Below are 22397 nucleotides of genomic sequence, written 5' to 3' on the forward strand. Positions count from 1 at the left end.
CAAAGCAGGTTTTGGAGAGGTTTTGGGTGAAAAAGGATTTAATTTCTGCCAGGATGAATTGAAAGGGACTACGTTACGCTATGGAGGGGTATGCTAAAAACTTTAAAATACATACAGACGCTAACAAGCTTAAATTCAGTTGGTATTCTGGCCTGCCGCACAGAAGCCGCGTTTAGATTGACACTTCTCCGATTCGATTTCAAATCGGAATAGATCTATTCCTATCATGCGATCCGAATGTAGGCTACTGCATTTACAAAAGTGGTAAGCGCACGTTCGTATGTCTCTCGTGCACACCTGACCCATCTGGACCGGCGGCAATATTTTTAGGTATTTGATTTTAATGAAAGCCCAGCAGGCGAGAGCTTACCTCTGCCTGCTCCTTCAATTAAGAAGGAGGACAGCACAGCGACATCAGTTTCTCGTCCGGTCTTTATATCTTCCCCCCGCAAACAATACTGCCGCAAACTGTGCTGTTATGTAAGGGATAATGTTCAGAGCGCTGCCTTTTTACAATTACCATTTGTAGTGTTCATCAGCAGGGAAATAGTCCGCCAAAGACGTTGAGGTCGCTTAGCCACCGGACACACTGGGGTTGATAAGTTACCGGACTACTTGCGGAGTGAAAGAGGTGAATCAGGCAAAAAAACACTTTCCTAGACAGCGGTCAAGTTCGGTTTGCATAAAAGTACAGACGGACCAATTGCAAACTACTGCAGCTGCTGATGCCATCTCTCTAAGTTAAAAAATAGCCGCACCCAGCCCAAACAAATCGGAATAAGTGTATGCATGGTGATTATAGCGGACTACACCACCTCTTCTGTTCCGCATGGAACAGAAGTGGTGGTGTAGCCTAACCCTATTCCAATCAGAGAATTGTATTCTGATTGAGGCGTATGTATGATCATTTTTTATTCCGATTGAGCTATTCTTCCACTTTTAAATGGATCAGAAGTGTCCATGTAAACGCGGCTAGCCTGATCCACATTACACACTTTCTCTTGTCCCATTGTGGCTGGGGAAAAGGAATGAAATATACCCCATTCTGCAGCCTCTCGGGATACATCGTTTGACCATGATTATTTTTTTTACACAAACAACATAAATCCACCATTTAATTGTTATATTATGCCTCCTCCCTGTTTCCAATGGAGTTGTCCGAGCCGATGTCGTATATAGTTGAGGCTGGAATGTCATTAGCTCACCTGCGTTCTAAGGGCGGAGCTTAGCGACAGGTCAGTTCCATCCATTATTGCCATTCAGTGCAATTGTCGCCATCAAAACGAAAGCGTGGAACACACTGGAGGTGCACAACGACTCTAGACTGGCTGTCACTCATATTACACCTGACTTTCCAGCCCTGGACGTGGGTATGCAAGCCCAAGGTTCACATTAATCAATGTAGGCCTATTATTGCCACTCTCTGTACGCTACAAATTAATTATTAAATAAACAAAAAATAGAAATGTATAGTTATGTACTCCACTGCAGTAGAGTACAGTAACGTATAGTAGAGTACAGTATAGTACAGTATAGTAAAGTACAGTATACTACAGTATGGTATAGTAGAGTACAGTATAGCAGAGTACAATACACTACAATATAGTACAGTATATTATAGTATAATATAGTACAGGATAGTATATAGTAGAGTACATTATAGTAGAGTAAAACAGAGTACAGGATAGTATATAGTAGAGTACAGTATAGCAGAGTACAATATACTGCGATATAGTACAGTATATTATAGTATAATATAGTACAGGATAGTATATAGTAGAGTACATTATAGTAGAGTAAAACAGAGTACAGGATAGTATATAGTAGAGTACAGTATAGCAGAGTACAATATACTGCAATATAGTACAGTATATTATAGTATGATATAGTACAGGATAGTATATAGTACAGTATAGTATAGTACAAATTGTGGTACAGTATACTATAGTATAGAAGGGTACAGAATCGTTTATAGAACAGTATAGTATAGAACGGGTCGGTATAGTACAGCATAGTCAAAAATATAGAAGACCCATAGTACAATGCAAATGCACACGCATCTAGTTTACCAGTTGTTCCCTCCGTTGTGTTTGAAGCAGGTACTCATGCAAGCAGTGTACAGACACCTACACCAATAGCTGGACCACGCCCAAGAACCACGCCCGATCCCGCAGCTACACACGATCCCTGACCAGCGCACAGGTGTGTGTATGGGTGTGTCCGTGTGGATTCTTTAAGGGCCTTTTAAGTGGTGTAAGCCGGTCATGTTTTGGAGGAGTGGCTATTGAGGGAGGCCAGAAAAGAGGGGTGTTTTATAAAAAAATTTGATTTGTATGTAAACGTTTCATTGCCTGGCTTTAACAATAAGCTTAAACCAGCACTATGTACTTTTCTCCAGTGGATTGAGTTGTAGCAGCAGTTTAACAAAATAACGTGGTTTAGAATAGGACAATTGATGAAAAACCATTCCCTGGATGGATTCACCAGAAGTAGTACCAAATAATATAAATAAAGTGACGTAATGCAGGTTTAAACAACTCTTATGCGTCTCCCACCCTCCCCCTCCCACCCTCCCCCTCCCAGCTCGGGGACAGCCTGAACCGGCAGTTTGAGACGGTGTGTGAGACCATGTTCGGCGAGGTGGAGTCCCAGGCCATGGAGGCCCTGGACCTGCCGGGGGTCTTCCGCACGCGTAGCCACAGCTACGTGCGCGCCATACAGGCAGGCTGCTCCCAGGACGACGACTGCCTGTCCGTCTTCTCCGTGTCGGGCCCCCAGGGGAGCATGAAGGCCGGGGCCGGTGAGAGTGTGTTTGTGTGTGTCTGCTTTTTTCTGCGTTTGCGTATTTGTGTGTTTGTGTGTTTCTGTGTTTGTGTGCAGGTGTGTCTATGTGTGTGTCTGTGTCTGCTTTTGTGTGTGGGGTCGTGCGTACGTGTGTTTGTGTTTGCATGTGTTTTTGTGTGCAAAAATGTATTCATGTATTCTTGTCTTTGAAGATGCATAATTTTTTTTTTTGCATATCAACACTAATGTATTTATGTACAGTGGCGCTGGGCTATGTGTGTTTGTGTGTGCATTTGTTTGTGCGTGTGTGTGCACGTGTGTTTATGCAGTGACTTTCATTTAACCTTCCCATTCACAGTACATCCGGATGTGTGAGTGTGTGTGTGTGTGTGTGTTCAGCCGCCAGTTGGTCATCCGCCTCACTGCTTCTCATCTCTCCTTCTCGCTCTGTAATGTGCACTAGAACCCTCATAATTATGATGGTGGTTCAGTCCCCTGCTGCCCCTTACTCACTCTCTCTCTCTCTCTCTCTCTCTCTCTCTCTCTCTCTCTCTCTCTCTCGAACTGGCTCTCTTTCTCAATCCCGCTATGCATTTCAACCCCTCACGCTCTCTCTCGCTCTCGCTCTGTGCCATGATCCATTTCTTTCTCTCCCGTTTCTTCTCACTCAGCCCTCATTTGCATCTCCAACCATGGAGTGTGTCTCTGTGTGTGTGTGTGTGTGTGTGTGTGTGTGTGTGTGTGTGTGTGTGTGTGTGTGTGTGTGTGTGTGTGTGTGTGTGTGTGTGTGTGTGTGTGTGTGTGTATTTCAACGTATATCCTACGATGGGAGCGAATATGGGATGGGGGGGTGTTGCTTCATAGTTGAGGTGTGTGTTGGATCCACTGGGCCTCTTTAAAGCCAACACTTATGTCCCTGCAGGGCTAATATTTCATGGCTCACAGCAGTAAATCCCCACAGGGATTTATTAAAGCCTTTGTGAAGTGGCAGTACAAACATCAAGCACAGCCACAACACACAATCTCTACAGCAGTCGGAGAGACGCACACGCTCACACACAGCTACGAAAATAGACCCTATAGGTCCACGCTTGGATGGCTACGCCTGATTAGGTTGACACTATAAAATACATATTAGGGGTGTGCATCTCTCCCTTGTCGGCCAATCCGATACGTATCTAGATCCCCGCGCTAAGATACGATACAGGGACGATATATTTTAATTTTAGTTTCAATTTCATGCATGTAAAGAGTTATAATAAAGCATTTCAAAATAATGTTTTTTCGATTCCTCGAAAAAATACTATTAGTTTTTATATTCGTTTTTTGGACTCCTCTTTGACGCCTAATAAAACATATTATCAGCCTCACTCTGCACTACAGCTCCCTCCGCATTTTCTAGTTTTTAACATTTCGTTGCTAAAGCCTGGTTACCTCAAATTGTCTATAAATAAAACCCTGTGCGAATGATCAACCTTAATGATTTAAAATAAATAGTATTATTTTTGTGTGTACAAAACCCTTTTCCCGTTCCAATGCTGGCATGAATCCCCTACTGTAAAACGTGTTGGTACAATCTGTCAGATGACCTGAGCCTAGCCGAATGCTGATCAACCCCTTGAGCATTACAAAATCAGTTTCTTGCTTCTTCTTTGCTAATCCTTGATACTCCCTCCTGGCCTTCCACAATAAGGATTCAAGTCTTGTTTTATTGAACACTGTTGATAGGTTGATGTTGAAGGCCTTTAAATACACATCCAAGAACAGGATTGGATAATAAGTACTAAACGTAATAGTTTACAGCCTGAACAGTATTGAGACCATTTAAATACATATGTATCCAATAAATATTTATTAATATATTTAGTAATATCGATACAGGCTTTCTTTGGCAACGACTATAAAATAACATATCATTACATGTTAAGACTGATAAAATCCTAACTGCGGTCAGTACAAAGTGCCATATGAGATTCAGTCTGTTGTAACCAAACTCACTGCAGAATCTTCTAAAGAGGATACAGGCCTCCTGTGCTTTCATGGGGTTAGCATATGTATAGATACCACAATATTAGACAATTTGAAAGGCCTCATAACACCAAGACCATCCAATCTGTGGTTCAGCCAAAAAACCGGGATTAAAATGTATCATTGGCTTATATTGGTGTATTTGTCATTTTCATAATTTAATATTGGCTCAGGATGTAACTTTAACTTCTAAAGAGGAAAACTGAAATATTTTTTTGTTGTCTCTTCTGTCAAATAATTCAGACCAAAAGTTAATATATAACCTTTCATCCCCCCCCCCCCCTATTTTTTTATTGCTTTTTTGGCTTCTCATCCTCATTATTCTTCCCCATCCTCTTTCTAATGCCCCTCCCTCATGTTTCACCTCTCTTACCTCATAAGACGTCTTCTTCCCATTCTGTCATCATTGTAAGTACCCCCCTCAACCCTGTCTGTTACCTTTTCCCTAAATTAGCCATAACTTTCGCTTTTAACAGCCTCTGCTCTGTCTCCGCCTCCCACTCCCGCCCTCCCCCTCCCCCTCCCCCTCCCCCTCCCCCTCCCCCAGTCTTCCCCTACCGCAAAGGGGCCCCTCCCCCGCTGCCGCCCCGCATGTCCAAGTCTTCCCTGTCGGTGCGCGCCCAGAGCAGCACCGAGTCCACCCAGGACGCCTACTTCCTCAACCAGCAGGGGCCCCCCTCCCACGGCCCCGGCCCGGGCCCCGGGCGCCTCCGGCAGCACAGCAACTCGGTGGACCTGGGGGGCTCCGAGGGCCCCCACGGCCGCTCCTCCTCCTCCCGGGCGGGGTACTACACGGGCACGGGCCCCGCCGTGAGGCCCCGGCAGCACAGCAACTCAGCCGAGAGCCTGGACGGCGGCGGGGGGGTTAAAGGCGGGTCCCGGGAGCTGGTGCCCTACGGGGCGAGGATGGGGACGGGAGGAGGAGGAGGAGGAGGAGGAGGAGGAGGGGGGATGATGATGATGGGCTCCGGGCTGAGGGCCAAGCACAGCAGCTCGGCGGACAGCCTGCTGGAGGGGCCTCCCAGGCCGGCCCGCGAGAGGGACGGCCGGGCGGGGGGCAGCCTGGGGAAGTCAGCCTCCCTGCCCCAGAACAGCATGGTGCTGAGCAAGACCCCCGGAGGGCAGGAGGACGGGCGCGGGGGGAGGAAGTGGCGGCCGTCTATAGCGGTGCAGGTGAGATGGAGAGACGGTGTGTGTGACGACTGTGTTTATGTGTGTGTCTGTGTGTGTGTGTGTGTGTGTCTGTGTGTGTCTGTGTGTGTATATACATGTGTGTGTGTGTATTGTGTGGTGTGTGTGTGTGTGTGCGCGTGACTGTGTGTGTGTGTGTGTGTGTGTGTGTGTGCGTGTGTGTGTGTGTGTGCGGGGCTAACCCCAGCGTGTCCCTCTCGCCTGTGTGTTGCAGGTGGACAGCTCGGAGACCCTGTCCGACTCGGACCTGGAGGGCAAGGCCCTGAGGGAGGTGCACTCCATCGGGGTCCAGGTGGAAGACGACAAGAGGTGGGACCCTCGTGAAGTCGCAGCGTGAACTCAGAGAGTAGCGGGATGGAAAGGAGGAATGCATATGCGCAAACCTTTGCACAGCACACCCACAAACACACACATACGCATGCACATTTCCAGCCGTTCTAGAATTATCCGTGCATTGGATTTTCCTTATTATTTTCCGGGCTGAGATTGGGTCGACCTCTATCATGGAGGATCATTAACAGACCGCTTGAACTCCGTCCCCCCGCCCCACCCGCCGTTCTGAGAACGTCTCCCGCTGTCGATACCTAACCGGTGTAACCATGACAACTGGAAAAAACTTACCAGACGTGCAAGACATGACTTTGACACCCGGTGCAATTATCCGCTCATTTATAAAAATCCTATCTCACACCACCCACAGCTCAGGCGTCCATCTACCGGAATGTGTGCGTGTGTGTGTGTGTGGGAATGTACGCACACACACACATATGCGGCCCATGCCACACAAACACACGCATACACCGACACACACACAAACGTGCTCCACACACACAAACGTGCGCCACACACACACGCCCACACACAAAAGTGCACCACACACACACACACACACATGCACACGCACGTGCGTGCTCACAACACACGAGCACCAATGCGCACATGGGCCGAACCTCCAGTGATCTCCAGTGAGTGCTAACAGCCCCTCTCCCACCTCCCGTTATCATGGAGGGTGGGGGGGGAGGTATGGGGGAGGGGTGTGGTCAGGGGGACGGCGGACGTTCCGACTCTGAGTCACACCCCTTATCCCATCGGGGGGGGGGGGGGAGCAAGAGCGCAAGAGAGAAACAGTGACGGATAGAGAAATAGACAGAGAGAGAGAGAGAGCAGGGCCCCCCCCCCCCCCTCCAAACGTTTTTCTTTTCTTTCAACTCTGTCCGGGCGGGGGGGTCGATTGCTTGCGATGGTGTGGCCGAGCACAAGGTGGAACTTTAGATTCATGATATATCATACTGACTTCATTGCTGTTGGTGATGTATGACACTGAGCGGTTTGATGACAGTGAAGGAAACCAATTGCCAATTGCTTTCACCAGTGAAACATTTTCAAATGAATAATGTTGACAATATCTGTAACTGAAGGAACGACTTAATACTATGCTAATTAAATAAATGCTGTAAGGGGAAAAAGCCCATTATTGTATATTGTGATTTTGAATGCCGTTACTTAGTACTAAACTAAATATTTTGCGTTCCGGGATTCAATGTGCCCCTCCAACAAAACAACGGGCCCCAGTCTGGCCCCCCCCCATGAAAATTGGTCTAGAACCGCCCCTGAGAGAGAGAGACAGCCAGAGAGAGAGAGACAGCCAGAGAGAGTGAGACACATGCTAATTATGCTCTTTTGGAGACAAAATGACATTTGAAGCCCAGTGGCGTGCGTCCTGTGACTCATATGTCAATTGGGTGAGCTTGGGGGTGGGGGGGGGGGGGGAAACAACAACAACAACACAGGCTTCATCTCACGAGCGGGGTGCGCTCGGTGACCACGGCGACGGTTGTCTCGGAAACACGGCTGCACGCAACGACGCCTTCGCTTTCCGGGCCCGCTCGATAAGACACAGAGGCACGGCATGACGGGTCCCCTTCCCCCCCACTCCCAGCCCAAACCCTCTGTGACTCACTTTTCACCCCCCCCCCCCCCCTACCCCCTGCAGGCGGGCACGCTTCAAGCGCTCCAACAGCGTGACGGCCAGCGTGCAGGCGGACCTGGACCCCGAGGGCTTCCCCCCGGGGCTGGGCCTGGCCGCGCCCATGCAGGACAAGGGCCTGCAGTTCGGCTGCTCCTTCCAGAGGCACTCCTCCGAGCCCGAGTCGGCTAGCCAGTACGCCGAGTTCCACCGCACCGTCCACACGCAGGGCCAGTGGGCCTACAGAGAGGTAGCGCCGACACACGCACGCACGCACGCACGCACGCACGCACGCACGCACGCACGCACGCACGCACGCACGCACGCAAACTCTGTATTTCTCTGCTTAAAATAGAAACAGAATTCAATATAGGTTTTAACAGAATTATATAAACATAAAGTATTAAGGTATTAAGTTATTGCAAGTATGTTCAGTTCTTGCAAGTATTTACACATGCACTAGTTGTGAAATGAAGAATACTATAAATAGATAAACAGGAGATGTACAAATTGTATTGTTCAATTCAATAAAATATATTGTGCAATACACACACACACACACACACACACACACACACACACACACACACACACACACACACACACACACACACACACACACACACACACACACACACACACACACCACCCTGCTCCCCCCAAGATCCACATGCCTCCCGTCTCTAGAGGTTCAGCCCCTGATAAGCGTGATCCGATCTTAGCTGGTTTGACATGTTGTCACGCTGCAACCTGGTTAATAATGATAGAATAATAATTGCAAACGCACAGTTCAGATGACATTTTGACGGTACGACGTCAGGGTACACGACGAAAAAAGCTCACAAAACCCCCACTGAGAGGAGGCAGAAACCTTGAGAAGGGATATATTATTAACAGTAAGACACTGCTTATGCTTTGCTCTGAGAAATGTGTCATCATTTATCTTAGCTTAGCTTTAGCTTCCCCGAGGATGAAACAGGCCTTTAGTATTTGAACCTATACCAGTAACGTCCGAATTCTGCAGTTATTGCAAGTATGTTGAGTTCTATCATTAAAAGTAAGACATTGCCAGTACTTTGCTCTGAAGAATGGCCGAGCGTCATCATTTATCTTAGCTTCACCAGCACCGTCCGATCCATATCATGTCCCTCAACCCGCCCAACACACAAATCACTCTTACCTCTGATGATCCAGCAGGACTACATCCAGGGCGGCTACGCCCCGGAGAGCTGTCAGACCGACGCGCGACCCCACCCCATCCTGCCCTCCCGGGCCCACTCCCCGCTGCCCCTCACCTCGGAGAGGGCCTGGGCGGGCACGCCGTCGCTGGAGGGCCCCCGCAGCCTCCCGGACTCTGGGCGCGCCTCCCCTTGCATGAGGGACGGGGAGTTCTTCCTGCGGCTGCTGCAGACGGAGGTGGAGAGGATAGAGGGATGGTGCCAGGGCATGGAGAGGGAGGCGGAGGAGAACGAGCTGCCGGAGGAGGGTATGGTTGCCAAGGAATTGACGTGTTCATTCGTTGAATTCATTGATCCGTACGCCGCGAACGTGACCACAAAACTATACGTAAAAGCAATGTCGCAGAGCTACGCTACGGGGGTTAATCACAAGGATTTGACATGATGGTGTACATGCAGGAGGGTTGGGTTGAGGACCGGCGTCGACCAGAGTCGTTCAGCGCCTGTACAAATGAGGATCCGCGCAAAGTCATCGCCCACTGAGTGCTCGCTCAATATTTATAGAGGAGCGGAAGGAATGCTATGTAATTTACCAAAATGATATCAAGTTGCGGCTGTACACAGTGATGTTTCAAAGCCACCTGCTCATTTCGCCAATTAGACGCAGATTAGACTCTGAATTGGTGAGGTGCAATATTTCTGCAAGTATTTCTGCTGCAATATTTGATATCAGAAATGGTTCCTGAGGTATCGCTTGAATGAATAAATGATTGAATATCAATAAAGGGTTTGCAGCTTGCAGCAGAAAAAAAGTGTGTTCTAGGCTCCTTAAGTCATATCGATGTGTGGGGATTTTCAACGTCTAATGGAATTCTGTTGTGCGTCTTGTTTTCCCTTCCCACTCCCTCCAGCTCTGGAGCTGATTCGTAATGCCATCGGCAGCGCTCAGATGCTCATGTCTCAAAAGGTGCAGCAGTTCTTCCGGCTCTGCCAGCAAAGTGTGGTGAGTAGGTCTGATCGTGTGTATGTGTCTGATCCTTTTCCTGTTTTTATGTGTGTGTGTGTTTGCACCTGTGTGTGTGTGTGTGTTTGCACCTGTGTGTGTGTGTGTGTGTGTGTGTGTGTGTGTGTGTGTGTGTGTGTGTGTGTGTGTGTGTGTGTGTGTGTGTGTGTTTGTGTGTGTGTGTGTGAAGCTGCTCGTGAATGCATGTTTTTCCTGCAAGCTGAATACTGACACTGCATTGATTGCGGCCAAAAAGCTATTTCAGTGGGTGTTAACGAATCACCCCATTTCTTCCTTCTGAAACTCCGACCTGATCCACCACCACCGCCCACACCCCGTCCATAACCCGCCCAGGACCCCTCGGCGTACCCCCAGCCCACCTCTCAGGACCTGGCGAGCTTCTGGGACCTGCTCCAGCTCAACATTGAGGACGTGAGGGTCAAGTTCCAGGACCTCCAGAGGATCAAGGACTCCGGCTGGCTCCCGGCCGAGAAGAAGGTGAGCGGCCTGAGGGTTCACTCGGCCCTGGCCCCGCGACAGCGCCCCCTGAGGGCCATGGTGGTGCCCTGCAAGAGGGTGACGCAGAAGGAGGTGGCGCCCTCAAAGCCCTTCTTGGCTGAGAAACTGCCCAATGGCCACAGGACCTCGGATGCCTGACATATTGTGGAGTCAAAGTCTCTCGTGATAACAATATTGCAGATGGCAAAGCGTGTGTTTGTATGCGAGTTTGTATATAGCGCAGCTGTAGAAAGAATGAGAAAAAGACTGGATTCCTATATGTATAAACTGCCACCCTTTTGCAATTATTAATTGCAATTCACTGATAACACACAAATAACACAATAAATGTTGAAACGGTACCCCATGGCTCATGCAACCAAACTCATTGTGCTGTGTAGTATCTCCTGATAGCTTACTAAAAAACTAACCCTTCTCTTTCATTTCCTCTTCTTTTTGCCTTTTCCCTTCTCATCTCATCTCTCACTCGTCTCTTTCCTGTGATTTCCTACCCGATCACGGCCCGCGCCAATCCACGTTGTTGTTTTTTTCCATTTCTGCTAATGCCTCTGTCTCTGTCTGTATATCCTGTCCAATCCGTATCCTGTCCTGTGACCTCGCCCCTTGCATTCATTAAACCATTTCTCTGTTTGTCCTCTGTGCCTTGTCCAACCATGTACTCATTTCCTCCCGGGATCATGCACCACCACTCCACTTAACCATTAACCCTATCCATGGACCTGCTCTTCCTCCCCGATCCCCCCAACCCCCCTAATCCCCCAACCTGCACCCACCCATGATCCTTGTACCCATCGATCATTTCTTCACACCCCACCATCACACACACCCTCACCCTCCCCCCCCCCCCCCCCCCCCCCCCCTCCCAGGAGGACAAGAAGCTTCCTCCCCCCTTACCAAAGAAGCCAGCCGGGGGGGTGAGCGGCAGCCTACGGGCGGACAGTGTCGGAGACGGAGGTGGAGGAGGTGGGGTGGGCGGTGGAGGAGGAGGAGGGGGAGTGGGGGGCGGCGGCGGCGGCGGCGGCGGGGGCTTGGGCGGGACCCTGGCGGTGCCCCGCTTGGGCGGGCGCACGCTGCCCGTCAGGGAGAAGTCCCTGGACCTGGGGGACCGCCAGAGGACTGAGGCCAGGAGGAGGCTGCTGCAGACCAAGAGGACTGCCTCCTTCCGACAGAACTCGGCCACGGAGAGCGCCGACAGCATCGAGATCTACATCCCCGAGGCCCAGACCCGCCTCTGAATCCACTGGCCCCTTTGGTTTAGTTACCCGTTCAACAAACACATATGAATCCGGGGGGGGGGGGGGGGGTGGTGCTTTGAGATAGGGCCGAGCTGCTTGAATCTCTGAGTCGTAAGATGAGGCCCTCTTTTATCGGACTCCCATGGTGGGCCCTTGTCCACAAGCCATTTTAACAGTTGGCAATACAAAATGATTTGCTCTCTGCTGTGGGGTGGTGAAAAAAAAAAAAGCAAGGACAGCCATTTTGTCTGGGGAGTCAAAATGTTCAATTGTAGCTTAACATTGATTTGTTTTGGGACTTTTATTTATTGTGGACCTTAAACTCCATGCCAATGGATGTGGGGTTCTTTGGCAAGAAAGAGAAGACAGTGTTTTGACCAGGTCTTCAGTGGAAGGGTCACGCCATCGTAGCATGCCTGAGCGTGTTCTCTTAGCATCTTCTCTCAGTGGAATTAAAGGGCTTAAGGGGATCAGAACCTTTGTTAAGGGAGAGGAATTATCACTCTATATACACTGACATGCTTGGGGCACTCCTTCACAACAATCTATTATAGCTATACCACATGTATTTGTTTTGGTGTGGGAAGGGGGGGGGGGGGGGGTAGGTTATTATTCAATTTACTTTTAAAAGATGCTTTGAGAATGGCTGTTTAACCGTTTGAATCTGACCACAAAGCCCTCAAAATCGAGTAGTTGGCAATCCCAAAGAACATTCTCAGTGCATTGCTGGCCGGCTACGGATGGAACCTTCACGATTACCCAGGCAGTCACATTAGCCTCACCACCACTGCCTCTACCCCTCCATGTCCTAAAGAATCCTCCTAAACTTCTCTGCAGTTTGGATTCCTGTTAGATTCTTTCAATGATGCGTTTTTGTACATAGTGTGCATGCCTGAGTTCGCCAGAGAGAGCTTTGCAGTGTAGCATCACTAGCCTCATAGAAAAATAATGGAGCTGCTGGCTTTGATATAGCCCTATATATCTATTGTTTTGGGTTCCAGGGGTTGGGGTATATTTTAGGTTTTGGTGTTTTTTGAAAAAAAGAATTGTGCGTCGGGGTTGGTGTTTCCAGACACAATTTCACTGTGAGATTACAGCACCACCTTGTGGTGAAACAACGTAAAACAATACAAAAGATTAACATCCGGGCAACCTTTTTTGCTAATTCATATAAGTACTTCCCTTGTGGCCCCAATCCATTCCTCAAGTCTGGCGCCAGCCCTGTGGACATGTTCTTGAATCCCTGAGAGGCCACATATTTGTGCTTTGTCAAAACTACATCGACATCTCTTTCATTCTCTCATACACACGGGTATTATTGTGTGGCACAGAGACACTCCAAACAAGTCATGCTTGAGAAACTGAAATATTGATTTTGTTTCCCTCCAGAGGTAACGAGGAGTCACGCAACATAGTCTTAAATTAACCATGACTGCATAATGTGTTTGTTACGGTAGCTCCAACACAAGGAATTTTTACTCTTTACTTTCGTCACCATTCCCCGCAATACTGTATATCTATATTGATGAAAGACTGGCATGGTTTGTGAAGGTTTGGGAAGGACCAGCTTATGTCGAATTTTTGTTAAAAACTAATTTTCTCTCGGATCCTTTCTAAGGCTGGTATAGGAAGGACGGAGCATTTCTATTTGTTAAAGTGTTTTTTTTTTTTTTCAGACTGGCGCATTTGCGCTGAAGCCCAACAAATACAGACCCAAAAATATGAATTTTGAAGAAAAAAGAAACTGAGCAAAGAATCTTTAGCATGTTGTGTTTTTTCTAATATTTAAGATGGAATGTGTTGTAAAATTGAATATTTTGGGAGATGAATATTTTATAATATAATCTACATTTCTAGATTAGTAGACTATTGAGTACAACATAAAAGAGACATATATCAAATGTGTAATACAAAAGTATTATTATAGAATATAGAATTGTGTGATCCTACAGCTCTGTGGCATATTCAGGCTCAGTACGTGAAAAACAGTTTTTACAAATATATATATATATATTATATTACTATTACCTTCAGTAAAATAGCGTGCGGCAGGTCCACAGGGTATTTATGGCAAAATAACACTTAGTGCCACATATTTTGGGCTTCCTAGAGTCCGTTAAAGTTTATTCTGAGGTTTTGAAAAAAAAATCACACCTGTAACACGTGCCGCAATGCATCCTCCCCCACACCCAACCCAACCCCACCCACCACACACACACACACACACACACACACACACACACACACACACACACACACACACACACACACACACACACACACACACGGCCCTATGTCCTTTGGAACCAACTACATGTGCCTAACCAGCTAACAATGGGCGTTTTCTTCTAACACAGTTTATATAGACAGATATGACATGTACATACAAAATATATTCAAAATTGTATACAAATAAATATAAATCTACCTATATAGAAAATTGTAAAAAATATATATATAATTTAGATCATGCCGTAGGCCTATTTCTCTCTCTCTCACACACACACACACACACACACACACACACACACACACACACACACACACACACACACACACACACACACACACACACACACACACACACACACACACACACACACACACACACACAAAAACAAATGCACGTGTGATAAAGAGCAACGGTTGATATGTTGGTTTATTCAAATGTTGGTGCACTGCATGTGTTACATGCCCCAAACTCTTAATTCTTTCACAGTGCAGCAAGGCAAAATGTGTCATTATACATATAAATATACATACAGCATACACTATTTTGTTGCCATTCAACGTTATTCAAAGAAAAGCCTTTCACAGATTACTAAACAGAAACTTCACACTTCAAAAGCACAAGGAATAATCTGCTTTTATACTGTTAGTCCAACTGTGAATGCTGAATGTCTCCTCAACCATAGGTCTCTTCATCTACAGGCACATCATAGCCTACCAAGAGAGCCATGGCCAGAGTTGGTAAGCTGCCAGCAATGACTATGGAGAGCATGCAGGCAGCAAGCTAGCAGTTAGCCTCATTTTGATAGCTCTACTGTTTTAGCGTCTCATTGACCCTGAGTCTCCCAATCGAATCTCACTGAATTGATCCAATGTACTCCAAAAGGTTTAGCGTCAATCAAATACATGATGTGGTCTTACAACCAGTTTTGTGTTGGAAGTGGGTTTATTACAAACATATACAGTATGTAACACCACAAAAGTAGGCTTTTTCCTATCTTGGTTCAAGAATTCACCTTTCCGTAAATATCGTAAATATGTCCCACCCTTCTCTCTCACTCTACCACGCCGCCCCTCGCTATGTCTCTCTATAGATATCTCTATCTGCAAACATACTTACTTCAGACAGAGGGAGGCCTTTCAGTTAACGCAGTCTCAGCCAGGTGTGGGGTCCGTGGCTCTCTACACCTGTGCCAACCTCCAACTGTCAGGACACCCAGACGGACGTGTGAACACCGAGTACCTCAGCCCCCATAGCAACTCTGCCTTGCACCCAGTAGCCCACACACACACACACACACACACACACACACACACACACACACACACACACACACACACACACACACACACACACACACACACACACACACACACACACACACACACACACACACACAAAAACTGTACTGACTATTTCGGGGAGGGTGGAACTTGTCCAACTCCACCACCCCAACCCACTCCTCTGGTACCCTGGCAGTGTGGACACTGGGACGGGATCACAGCCAGCGAAGATAGACAACTTACAGGACGGAACTCTATGGGACTAACTTTAAATCAGAGAAGACTTCTGAAGAAACCAGTAGAAATGGAGTAGAGCTGTAGCCAATGTTTGGCTGGTTTTGCTCTGTGTCTGCAAGAAAAAAAGGAAAACTTGAAGAGGCGGAGGAGGGATCTGGTAGCATTGAAGTGTGTGCGTGTTTGCGTGAGTGCATGTGTGTGTGTGTGTGTGTAATGCACTGTGATGTTGACACTCCCTCTTTACAGCACAGACACGGGTAACCATAGGTGACCATAGACGACTCAGCAGTCCCTGTGCAATCAGCATAGTTAGTAACAAGTACGACACCCGCCCTCACGTTTACAAACATGTAAATACCTGTTGTCGTTGGACATTACTCTTATCAATATGTATTGTTATTGCAATTAATATGATAATGATTATTATTAGTAGTAGTTTGAGATCATTGGCCACCAAACAATGAGTTATGTCTTGTCTTGCTCCAAATAGCATTACCATTCAAATACAGTAGCTATGGGGATAACATTACTGTTCTGTACTCAAGGGTGAGTCTCATGTACAACAACAAACAACAAAATAATAGTATTTTCTATTATTGCTGCTACTATGGAGGGGAAGCAAAATAAGGAATGAGACAATAGCCGTGGGGGGAGATCTCTGATTCGTCCATCAAACCCTTTCGACACTCATGGGGGGGTGGAGCAAAGAAGGTGAAGACCACCGCCAAACGGACCAAAGGACGTATGTTCGTTCCAGGCGGAACCCCGCCCCCTTAGCACGCCCGATCCACCTTCACTCTCGAAGAGGATTGTGTTGTCCTTGCAAGAGGACGACAGAATCAGTTGCGGGCGTTTACATGCTCACTGTATACTCTTATGTAGCAAACATAACACAGTTTCTAGACCCTTCCTGGGGTTCACGCTTCTTCTCACATGGCTACACAGGTTTTTAATCTGAGGGGGGACGGTACACGGCGAGCTTCTCTGTATTTGAACTCTTGTTTCGTTCTAGACATAAGGACATTTTATATAAACACCTATAGAGTGATTCAGTGCCAAGTTAGCATATTGTACATAATCCCTTTTACCTTTTCTTTATTTCTCCAAAAAAAATTGGGTTGAGAGGCGCACATAGCAATAGTGACGAACATTAAGCTGAACTTTGCTGTTTGACAACACAAATGGGTACACAAAAAAAACACTGCATGAAAACACCTAGTTGTGTCAAGAAAGGGCCCAAGGGCAGGATACGTCTTAAGCCTCATGCTTCCGAGGGGATGTTGCAAATTGACATGTAAAGCATCATCTTTTTTCCTTTGGGTTTCTGTTTTGTACATAACAAGGTGGTTTATCAAGCCTCAATGTTCTATGGATCTAGATGTGTCCAGAAGCACATTTGCTAGGCCTGAAGCCCAGAGAGTAGGCACACTGTGACGTGGTTTAAAGCCAACACAGAATGTAACACTGTCAACATTGTCAAATCGTTTTCTAATGGCTGATATTATTCCTATCAATATGATTATTATTATAAAGCTATTTTTAGCGAGTTAAACAATTGCACATCCTCTGTGTGGTTTTTGTGTCGTGTTGATTTCCCACTGACGTCGATGAATATTCAGACACAAAACAATTGGATTGCACCATCTCAAAGGGATCAAACATGAATCAAAAAATAGTAATTTAGCTAATAATATTTGAGAATATTCTAGTTCCCAATGAATTTATTAAAACTTTGATGGCAACCTTTTTGAATAACAAATATTTTAAACGGTTTGAGGCATAGCTTGTAGGTCTGAAAATATAAACAGAAAAGATCCATCGGAAAAGAGCTACTTCAATACTCAAGGAGGGCATTTTGTCTTACATGGAGACAAAATATCTCACTCACAGCCTCACATCGCATTAGCACAAATCTATACGTGCTCTCAAGCAGCCGCCGATGCGCTATATTTATCACACACAGCGCTTTGCAGTAACCACACGTACCAAGCTTTACAAAATATCAAATTGTTGTCGTAAAAGGTCCACAGTTCAATCAAAGAACTAAACGTTTTAGTTCAGGGATTATGGCCATAAACCATGAAGGTGTAGCCTAGTTTTGAGACCCGACCTTTCTGCTTGTAATTGCAGAATTAAGAATATAATATTTCCTTTCAGATTTAATGACTTTTTTATTAAATCCAATGTTCTAATAAATATAAATGCTTCCCTTTGGCACCGACCCTGTTGCGAAGACATTATTATTAATTTACTCCTGATAGTATTTTTTGACTAAAGGCAAATATTACAATTGGTTATAATACCATAAAGGATCCAAAAGCCATTAGGGAAATAAAAGCACATTTTAATCATTGCAGCAGACAGTATAAAAAATATGGACTATAAAAATAATCAAAATGATTGATGAAATAATCTAGCCGGCTTATAGGAGTGCCAATATTCATTTTCCCTTCACATCAAAGACATATTTTTTGTTATCACCTAAATCAGTTCATGATCCAGCTGCAATAAAATCACACCTTCCTTTCCACCACATCAACCAAGTGCAATTTACATTCAAGTCCCTGAGTCATTATTAACCATCTGGACGTTCTACAAGTTGATTAAAAATGAAGGTACAGGTGGTCTCTAGCGAGTCTTACAGGACCCCATCCAACTTGAGAGTCCAGGCTTGTCCAGGCGTGAAGGGCAGCTCAGGCAGCGCGACGACGAGACCAGCATCGGCCGTGATCGGGAACCAGGTCAACGGACATGGGTTTCCTAGCAGAGTAACCTTTAGGCAGAAAGGACACAGATTAAGATCCATTGCTATGGGTGGAAGCAAGGCTCCCCACTGGGGGAGGCTGGCAGTGAGCTCAGTGTCTGGGGCCTAACGTCATTTCAAACTCAGTAACGTCCTAGGCTGACAGAGGGATGTGTGTGGTAGCGATATCGCAGTCGACCGCAACGCATTTTCCGTAGTCCTTCTACACAAATCTCATGAGCTGTGTAGGCCAGTTAACAATCCCTGGCAACAGAAGAATAGGGATATGGCCAGCAGAACAAAAAGAAAATGAAAAGGGGAATAAATATATTGTTTTTGAGGAACAAAGACAGAAATGGATATTGCGTCCTCCGGAGCTACTCCCCACACAGGGAACACAATACTTTAAAAGATGTCAGGAATAAGAATAACAGAAAAGTCCCCTTACATTGGTGTTGTCTGAAGTCTTTGGTGCGTAGAGGGTTAGAATTACTCTTTTGGGCTTTGTTGTCATGAAGGCGTAGACAGTTGACCCTTTAGATGTAAACCTACACAGGAGATGGTAACACACAGACCAGTCTTCAAACATATTTAGAGGCAATCGCTGGACTGTTGGGAGTTTTCCCACTGTCAAGTAACATTTCGAATGACACTCACACAAACACACACAGCTACTTTAGAGATGATGGGTTAGGGCTTGGCGATTATTCAAATTTCGATCTCGATTTCGATTTTAGAGTCAAACGATCAAAGAACTAATATAAACGACTTTTCAATTTTTTTTTTTTTTATGTTTTATAGGAAGAACAGCTGGATACATATCTGTACATTATTTTCCATTTGAACATTTTCTTTTTGACCATTTTGTGTATTTTTTTAAGGCGAAATTTCAAAGTTCTCAGTTACAAAGTATTATTGGGAGAGACCTGCTGAATAAATACATCTGTTTTCGAACTCAAAAATAATCTTTTGAATAATCGTGATTTCAATATTGACCAAAATAATCGTGATTATGATTTTTTCCATAATCGAGCATGATGGGTTAAAGGGCCAGCGTATTACCACCAGGAGGGATGTCGGTCAAACATCCAAAAATATACATGTGAGGGACATCACAAGTGGGAGTTTCCACCCAGATGTAATTACTGATGGATCAAGCCAACAATCAGTTGGTCCACTGTGAAGGCCGGTAGTTGATCCATGCGTAAACACATCTGGGTGGTGCACACTCCCACTTGAGATGTCATGTGTTATGTCTATGTCATGACTCATCTACCAACTCAAATGTTCACTTTTGGAGTTCTGTTCCTTTGTACGAGTCTGCCGGTATGTTTATGTCCAGCCTCATTCATTCAATCGTTACATGATTTTGGCTTCAGTTATGCTTTTTGTTATTGTTTTTTTCACATCTGTTTTTGTAAAAAATGCTATTCAGGGTCGGGAGTGAAGAAAAAATATGTAGTCATACAAGTATCAGTTTTCTACTCATCCGCAAAACGTGTATCGTCTGACTCCAAAAAAGGATGTACAACAGAAGAATCCATGTAATCTTAGTGGAAACATTACCGGATCATCCAACAGAGGGCGCTATATTGAATTTGCATATAATTGATTTGCATCTATGATGTTCTGTTCTGTTCAGCCACTTTCATACTTCAACGACAGACACCAACGTCCCCGTAGAACGCGGACCTCAACACAAGTAGCTCAACGCAAACAAAATATAAAACCAGCGGAGACGCCCTCGCTCACCAGAAGGTGTCGGTCTTGTTCTGCCTCTGCACCCTCCAGGGGCTGGAGCCGTAGATGGCCTCCCCGTTGACGTCCAGCCAGGCGCCCACACCCCGCAGTCTCTCCTCGAACAGCGGGGGGATCATGCCTTCGGGGGTGGGGCCCACGTTGAGGAGGTAGTTCCCGCCCAGGGCCACTGTGCGCACCAGGTCCTGTGAGGCACAGCACCAGACGGCCACAGAGGTCGTGAGACAGGACTGAGCAATGGGCCCAACCATGTGACACAACACCTTTGTTTTGTCACCCATGTTGCAATCACAATACTTCTGAATCTTCACAAAGCCTAACTCATTATACATGCTAAAAAAATATTTGCTGCTGCCTGAATCGTCAGACAAAGTTAAACATTTCAGTATTGCCACGACCTGTTTCTTTGTATGCACTGGGCCCGATGCCATGTAAATTCACATAAACCACCAGTGAAGCGTGGTGCTGTTAAGTAGAGTAAGCAATGGCAATCTCTCCAACCTCGATAATATCGGGGAGGTCCATCAGCTCCACGATCTTCATGTTCCTGCGATAACCCCAGGATTGGAGGTCCACAGACGTACACTTCTCCCACTTGTGCTTGGGCACTTCGCCTGGGGTGAACTTGTCTGCACAGTTGTAATAGCCTCCATGGTGGCAGGAACAGCCAGCGCCCCATCGGTCATTGGTCACGATCGTGTCCTATGAGAGAATACATACACTTTTACAGACAAGCGCATCAGCTCTTAGTAACTGTGTGCTATATATCAGCATTTCTCATGGCTGATATGGTGGAAGTATGCTGACTTTAACTGGGCTGTCGTTGTAGAGCCAGGCGAGGAACTCTGTTGAGTTCCAGTACGTGTCGGGTGCTTCCCAGTCTCCGTCAGACCAGATCAACTCAGGCTTGTACCTACAAAGCAAGTGTTAAAAAAAATAATCAACTTAGATACACTTATCTGCCAAACAGCAAAGAGCTGCATATAATCTGACTGAGGATCACTACGGGGTTGTTTATACCTTACGACCATGTTATAAAGCTCTGGGAGCAATTTGTGAAGCACAAACTCCTGTGTTTTGAACCCATTCTTCTTGTCAGACAGGTAAAGAGGATTGAACCACTCGTATAAGGAGTTGTACAGCCCATAGTGCAATGACCTAGATCACAAAAACAACATATAGCAAGGGAGTTGACAAACAAAGGACAAAAGTATCATGCGTGAATACGATAAACAATACTAAATTATTTTTGTTGAACATCCAACACTTAATTAAAATTCACTAGCGTTCGAACTTTAACCAGTTAGATTGGATTGCGATCAACATGTCAGCTACACTGCATCATTTATCAGCGTATGCTTGTGAGGGACTACTACTGATCACCTGTTGCGCACTGCGTTTCCTAGGTCGCCCACAAGGTCTCTGTGGGGGCCGTTGTCAACGGAATTCCAGTTCCAAGAGTTTGGAGATCCCCAGTTTGTGAATCCCTCGTGGTGCTTGGCAGTCAATACAACATACCTGCAATCACGTGTTTATTAAATAACCAGTGCACTGACAAGACAGTAGATGCACTCGAGTTTTAACAAACGCACTTACTTTGCACCAGAGGCTTGGAATATGTCGGCCCAATCCTCCGGGTTAAAAAACTGAGCGTGGAACTGGGGTGCGAAGTCTGCATAACTAAACCCCGGGGGGTAGTTCTCAGTCATGTAGCGCACACACTTCTTATCGGGGGGCTGCTGGCCCTGCCAGTGCCACCAGAACCACTCACTTTCGAAGCCAGGCACGGAGAACACTCCCCAGTGGACGAAGATCCCGAACTTGGCTTCGTCGTACCAGGAGGGCAGTGGCCGTGCATCCAGACTCTTCCAGTCTGCGGTATACCGCGCGTCGGTCTGTGTCAGCAGCACAGAACCGATGAGGAATATTGCAACTGAGAAGTGCATGGTTGTTTTTTTTATCTCAACACATCTGCCTCAATAGCACTTCCGCATCAGTTCAACAAAACACATGGTTGTAATATAAATTAACACGCTGCGAACTTAAATTACTACCTGTTACAAAGGATAAGAGTTTTGGATAGCAATTGTAGATTTGAGGGAATGCTTCCATGTAGTGTTGTAGGGCTGGAATATTCCTGTTGATGTTTCCCGTCACATGACTAGGATCATGTGACCGCTTGTCGAGCGCGCGCACACCTACGTGATCTATATAAATGACGGGGCGTGGAGTCACTTTGCTC

The 22397-nt window shown here is 46.2% G+C and overlaps 2 protein-coding genes across 3 annotated transcripts in view; one reads left to right on the forward strand and one right to left on the reverse strand.

Annotated features, from left to right (window-relative positions):
- Positions 1–14127, forward strand: part of dlgap3 (discs, large (Drosophila) homolog-associated protein 3) — a 112948-nt gene extending 98821 nt beyond the window's left edge. Inside the window, 9 exon segments of the mRNA XM_030347928.1 lie at positions 2100–2202; positions 2584–2800; positions 5360–5985; positions 6218–6312; positions 7997–8219; positions 9164–9455; positions 10059–10150; positions 10505–10648; positions 11536–14127. Of these exon segments, the coding sequence (XP_030203788.1) occupies positions 2100–2202; positions 2584–2800; positions 5360–5985; positions 6218–6312; positions 7997–8219; positions 9164–9455; positions 10059–10150; positions 10505–10648; positions 11536–11904 (2161 nt within the window). The 3' untranslated portion in view covers positions 11905–14127.
- Positions 14128–17977: 3850 nt separating this feature from the next.
- LOC115535657 (tissue alpha-L-fucosidase) lies at positions 17978–22308 on the reverse strand. 2 transcript variants are annotated; one of them, XM_030347053.1, is made up of 9 exons: positions 22210–22308; positions 21752–22050; positions 21539–21673; positions 21176–21313; positions 20963–21068; positions 20657–20857; positions 20150–20340; positions 18846–18945; positions 17978–18427 (listed from the first exon to the last, which is right to left on the reverse strand). In XM_030347053.1, exons 2-9 carry the CDS (start codon positions 21862–21864, stop codon positions 18293–18295), a joined length of 1119 nt encoding a protein of 372 aa, XP_030202913.1. In that variant the 5' UTR covers positions 21865–22050; positions 22210–22308; the 3' UTR covers positions 17978–18292. The 2 variants fall into 2 exon arrangements, with proteins under 2 accessions (XP_030202913.1, XP_030202910.1); XM_030347050.1 differs by having other exon boundaries at positions 21752–22306.
- Between the last annotated feature and the right edge of the window lie 89 nt (positions 22309–22397).

This window comes from Gadus morhua, chromosome 22 (assembly GCF_902167405.1).
Source record: "Gadus morhua chromosome 22, gadMor3.0, whole genome shotgun sequence".
Taxonomy (NCBI): domain Eukaryota; kingdom Metazoa; phylum Chordata; class Actinopteri; order Gadiformes; family Gadidae; genus Gadus; species Gadus morhua.